General features: G+C 39.4%; 1 protein-coding gene across 1 annotated transcript in view; it reads right to left on the bottom strand.

Moving 5' to 3' along the window:
- Positions 1–5653, bottom strand: part of col5a2b (collagen, type V, alpha 2b) — a 25165-nt gene that overhangs the window by 5890 nt on the left and 13622 nt on the right. Inside the window, exons 28-46 of the mRNA XM_016472541.1 lie at positions 5227–5280; positions 4962–5015; positions 4734–4787; positions 4153–4206; positions 3961–4005; positions 3777–3875; positions 3458–3565; positions 3035–3088; positions 2828–2881; positions 2406–2459; positions 2253–2306; positions 2054–2161; positions 1687–1740; positions 1495–1548; positions 1197–1358; positions 937–1044; positions 647–754; positions 503–556; positions 316–423 (exon numbers count right to left, since the gene is read on the bottom strand). Coding sequence (XP_016328027.1) covers positions 316–423; positions 503–556; positions 647–754; positions 937–1044; positions 1197–1358; positions 1495–1548; positions 1687–1740; positions 2054–2161; positions 2253–2306; positions 2406–2459; positions 2828–2881; positions 3035–3088; positions 3458–3565; positions 3777–3875; positions 3961–4005; positions 4153–4206; positions 4734–4787; positions 4962–5015; positions 5227–5280 — 1440 coding nt within the window. The remainder of the gene's footprint in view (positions 1–315; positions 424–502; positions 557–646; positions 755–936; positions 1045–1196; positions 1359–1494; positions 1549–1686; positions 1741–2053; positions 2162–2252; positions 2307–2405; positions 2460–2827; positions 2882–3034; positions 3089–3457; positions 3566–3776; positions 3876–3960; positions 4006–4152; positions 4207–4733; positions 4788–4961; positions 5016–5226; positions 5281–5653) is intronic.

Raw genomic sequence — 5653 nt, 5'->3', positions numbered from 1 at the left:
GCCGAGTGCTGCCAATCACAACACACACTGACCCAGCTAACCAATCACAGCACATTCCGTATTTCAGAAGGCGGGCCTTCATTTGATACAGGAACTATTCAAGCCGTTCATGCCAGACTGAGGAGCGAGGTGTTGTAATAATGTAAAATATGTGAAAAATGTGTTTTTCGAACATCCTAGTATGAGAGCCTGTTCTAGTGCACCCCCAAAACAAAATCAAGACTTTGTAAAAGAGCATAATAGTACCCCTTTAAAAATACATTTATTAAACACCAATCTGATGTGAAGTATCTGCAATGGATATGGGAAATTAACCTGATCTCCTCTCTGTCCTGGACCTCCAGGTGTTCCGACAGGTCCTGGGGTTCCTGATGCTCCCTGACCACCTGCAAGACCCTCTGGTCCTGGGTCTCCTCTGTCACCCTGAAAGCAAGTTAACACATCATTTGAACTTGGTCCTATTTGGTTAAACAATTTTTAATAAGACTGAATGGGTTCGTACTCTGGGTCCAATGATGCCATCAGCTCCTTGAATTCCATCAGCTCCAGCCAAACCCTAATTTAAGAACGAATTCATTAAGATAATGTTTTGTATATAGGTAATCAATCATCTTGACGGTGTGTTTTTCACACTAACATATCATACCTCTGGGCCAGCATCTCCTCTGAGTCCAGCTGCTCCTGGCAAACCAACTGGTCCAGCACCACCTTTGGTTCCTTGAGGACCTGGGGTGCCAGCTTTTCCTGGTTGACCCTTAAAAATCCAAAGAGATGGGATGAGGAGTCAAAGAAGTTAACTTTTGGCATCTGAGAGACATTATCATCATCTTTGACTAATTAACCAACCAACTAACTAGAGGCTGAGAAATGTAATTCTAAAAAGACAAATTTCGAAATATTTGTTTGTATGACAAGAAGGTAGAAGTGGTGACCTACCGCAGGTCCAGGAAGGCCAGCCATACCACGCTCTCCTCTCATTCCAGGAAGACCCACAAGTCCCCTCTGTCCTGGAGTTCCAGCAGGTCCTGGTGGCCCGTCTGGGCCCTATGTTAAGTTTAAGAAAAATATGAGTTTTAGATATAGTATTAAAATGATTTCATTTTAATTCTGTAGGATATACATTTTTTTAATATATGAATGACAATCCAAAAACCATCCTGCAAAAATTAAAATTTGAGTAATAAGGTATAACATACTGGCAGTCCGTCCTCTCCTGGTTCACCTTTGTCTCCAGGGCTACCAACAGGTCCAGGGTTTCCATGCTCCCCCTGGCGGCCAGGACCTCCAGGGTCTCCCAGAAGCCCAGGTGGGCCCTCTTTACCTGGGGCTCCGATAGGACCAGGCTCACCAACTGGACCCTGAAAATAATATCAGTGTAAGAGTCCATATACGTTTTATTGGTCAAAATGAATCAAATACATTGCAAATACGATTTAAAGGACTAGCTGTTAAGCACTGCTTTGTGGGTTAAATCTGTATTATGGAATCACTCACAGCAGTGCCTGCTGGGCCGACACCTCCTGGGGATCCTGGGAAACCACTGGGACCCTTTTAGAAAAAGAAGAAACCAAAGAGGATTCCGCAAAAGTGAGGAAGAAAAGAAGTAAGAGGATTCAATAAGCAGCATTTCTGGGTGTGTCCAAGTTGATAAAGAATGATTTTGATACTTTGATTTTTGTAACTTACAGCTGCTCCTTGAGTTCCTCTGCCACCTTTGAGGCCTGTAATTCCAATCACTCCCTAAAAAAACACTATGTTTATAATTTTTTTCCCTACAGGACCAATATAGTCTATACATATACACACTATGATTCAAAAGTTGGGTTATATATATCATGGTTTATATATATATATATATATAACCCAACTTTTGATAAGAATAAGAAATCGATAAGAATATATACTATATATATATTTTTTTTTTTTTTTCGATTCTTTGATGAATACAGATAAGAAAACAATATTTATTTGAAATATAATTTTTGTACCAGTCTTTACTGTCACATTTGATAAAATATTATGTCTTTGATTATATAACGATTCTTTTGCTCACCTGTGGTCCAGGTTTTCCTGCCATTCCCCGAGGCCCTGGAGACCCAGCCTCTCCCTTTGCACCTTCCTCTCCAGTTTCACCTTTAACTCCGGGCTGACCATCAGGACCCTAGCACAAAAACATGGCAATATTTACAATATATTTAAAAAAATATATATATATGTGTGTTATGAGTGGATGAATGGATGGATGCACTTACGGGAGGTCCAGCAAACCCAACTGGACCAGTAGGACCTGGCTCACCAGGTGAGCCCTAAAACACAATACATCAATAGAATTGTGAACCACATGAGAAAAGAACTTCAACAAACATAAAAGGTCAGGATTTCTCCTGGTAAACTGCTCTACTCACAGCCATTGCTCTAGAGCCTGGAGATCCAGCAGGGCCTCGTGGGCCTTGTTCTCCCTGTAATTGAACAATCAGTTCTGAGTACATCTAAGTAGCAACAGCTGTAAAATGTACTTTTTAATCAGTTCTTTTAAGAAACAAAAGAAACATCAAAGTCTTAGTATTTTGGGAAAAAAACACTATGAGGCAGAACAGGAGGGATAAATTTACCACTTAGCTAAATCGATTAAAAAAAAAGTACACTCTAAAAAATGCTGGGTTGTTTCAACCCAACTTTGGGTCAAATATGGACTAACCCAACTGTTGGGTTAAATTTTTACATTACATTTTTAACCCAAAAGTTGGGTTAGTCCAAATTTGACCCAAAGTTGGGTTGAAATAACCCAGCATTTTTTAGAGTGTAATAAACAAAAAACAAATCAAACCTTCTCCCCGGGTGGGCCAGCTGGTCCAACAGGTCCAACAGGACCAGGTAATCCCTACAGACATCAATTACATTTTATTTAGTGTCTTTATAACCCCTGCTGTATTAAGAAATGGATAATACATTTGAATGTGGATATTTTTTAATTCAGAATTATTGACTGTTAGGTTCAATTTCATCCAGTTTATTATGGCTCTGTCTCACTCACTTGAGCCCCATCATTGCCAGCAGCCCCTTCTGCCCCTCTGTTGCCCATTGCACCCTGAGAAAACAGATATAGAGCATTAAAACAAATCGATAAGAAAAGAAACAGAATTCTGCTTGATGTGTTACAGATGTGGTTTCCTTCTCTACTTCACAGTGCCACACAGAAAATGTTTCACGGATAATATTAGAGAATATTAACTTCCTGCCTGAGGATATTAGCGAGACATCCAGTATATGTCAACAGTCATGCCTCACAGAGCTTTACCCACAAAGGCATTTAATATATGCAATATTGTTGCACTGTTTGCAAGGAATGAAACTAAAATCTATACTGTGTTTGTTATGCATGTGCAGATGTTTAACATGTGCCAAAGCCTTTGATTAAGCAGACCCATTTTCCCTTATCTCTCAGAGCCACACTCACACTTTCTCCTTTAGGTCCGGCTGGTCCAGTTATTCCTCTCTCTCCTGGCATGCCCTGTAGGCCTGGTGGTCCTGGTTCTCCAACAATTCCAGCTGGACCTGGTTTACCCTGCACAGCCATTAATGTGTTTCAAGATTATCATGATGTTGTTGTACACAAAACTATAATGAAGTTTTTTACCATGGTAAAAGCTTTCAGTTAATGTATTCCTTTTATTTGGTACAGTTATGTAAGTGATGTTATTCAGTCATCTTTTAGGAGCTAAATGCATGCATAGAGCCATGCAGCTGTTGATGTTGAGTAAAAATCTGGCTCTAACCTTGGGACCGTCAGGTCCAGGGGTTCCTAGACTTCCTTTTTGTCCTGGTAACCCATTAGGACCAGGTTCACCTCTCTCTCCTGGGGTTCCACGTTCACCCTACGGCGGATAAAAACACTGGGAGATTGCTTATGTGGACTTCTGAAGTGTCAGTGATACTGAAGTGTAAGTACAATAGGCTCACCCTTGGACCAGTCTGCCCTGCACCACCAGCCTCTCCATGGATACCCTGAGGGTAAAAAATAAATGTCATAAGGTTCTTTAATAATTCCCATTCTCAGGCAGTTTGTATTCTTCCTCACCAGCAGAAATGACACGCAGTAGAGACTAGAATACAGCGATCAGGTAAAAGAGCACAAAGAAATGATGAACTCACCTCATCACCTGGTTTTCCTGACTCTCCTGGTGGGCCTGGGGGTCCAGGCAAACCCTACAATTTTAGCATAATAAAGATGTAGCTATTCCAGGAATAAATCATATCAAATTTATTTACAGATATGTAAAATATTTAAGGATTATTTATACTTTTATTATTTTATTTGTGTCCCCGAGGTGGACGTGTATTGTTAGTCAAGTCCATACCAAAAATGATTTCATGCAGAGCAGCAGGTGCTACACACAAGCAGGTGCAGTACAATGTTTGACCAAACAAAAACAAAAAAATAAATAATAATAATAAAAAACACCAAATAAATAAGTGTCATTGTTAATGTGGGCAAAAATCCTGGGATTTCACAATGAACTGGTTTTGCTTGATTTAGTCTTTTTGGACTAGGGAGGACGTTTTGAGGCCTACAACTTGTTGTTAGTACATCAAACACATTTATATGACAATATCAAGGAAACTTTCTCAAAGTATGACCCCTTTAAGAGCATTTAAACATTGACTGTGTGGACAGTGAGGGCCATGTTTAAAATCATCTCTGACTGGAACCATAACCGAAAAAAATAACATACTTGGAAGCCAGTTAGTCCAGGAGGTCCCTGTTCTCCTCTCTTTCCTGCTTCTCCCTGAAAAGAAATACAATAAACCCAACCGTATTTTGCAAGCTCCTCCTCTTAATACTGTACCACTCAGAGGTGTTACCTGACGTAGCTGAGATAACTGAGAAATCAACCAACCAAAATATACAGAAAATGTAAATAGCCACAAATTTGGCATAAAGGATTAATTGGAAGACTCACAGGAGGTCCTGGTGTTCCCGCTGGACCTTCTTCTCCATCTTTTCCATTAGGTCCCTGCAGGAATCATAACCATCATATCAAATCATAATGATTGACTTGACTTTTAAATCACTACACTATACAATACCAGCACTGACAGGCCATCTGAAATACTACAACAGAAGCATTTACGCAAAAAGAGAATGACATTTATAATAGCTTGTTGTGAAAAATTACAGTACGTTTTAAGGTTGCCACGACAATGTTGCACCATAATTGCACTCACTCTTTGTCCTGAAGCTCCTGGTGATCCTGTCTCTCCTGCTTTCCCTGGATCACCCTGAATATTCCGCAAAATAATTTCATAGTAGGTAAACACAAGATAAAGGTGACTGACTGCCCATAAAAATGTCATTATAAAAGTCATCATTATATATTATGGATTCTTTGTAGTTTAACATGTTAACTATCATATTAATGGGTAATTCATCCATTACAGGCACTTTTATCTACTGAAACATCTTCAAATAAGGTTTCATCTGTATTAAAACATTTATGACATCCTTAAATAAAGATCTGGTCAGTGGCCTTCTTCAATGTAATGTCTAAGAGCGTGAGATTTGACACTGTGTGTGATGGCAATTATATGTGACAGAAATGATCATTTTCATTTTTAGAGAAAAAGCTGAATAACTTTGGACTTACAATACAAA

This window comes from Sinocyclocheilus anshuiensis, unplaced genomic scaffold (assembly GCF_001515605.1).
Source record: "Sinocyclocheilus anshuiensis isolate Anshui unplaced genomic scaffold, SAMN03320099.WGS_v1.1 scaffold472, whole genome shotgun sequence".
Classification (NCBI taxonomy): Eukaryota; Metazoa; Chordata; class Actinopteri; order Cypriniformes; family Cyprinidae; genus Sinocyclocheilus; species Sinocyclocheilus anshuiensis.
Note: the sequence above shows the minus strand (reverse complement) of the source record. Positions and strands in the feature narration are given on the sequence as shown.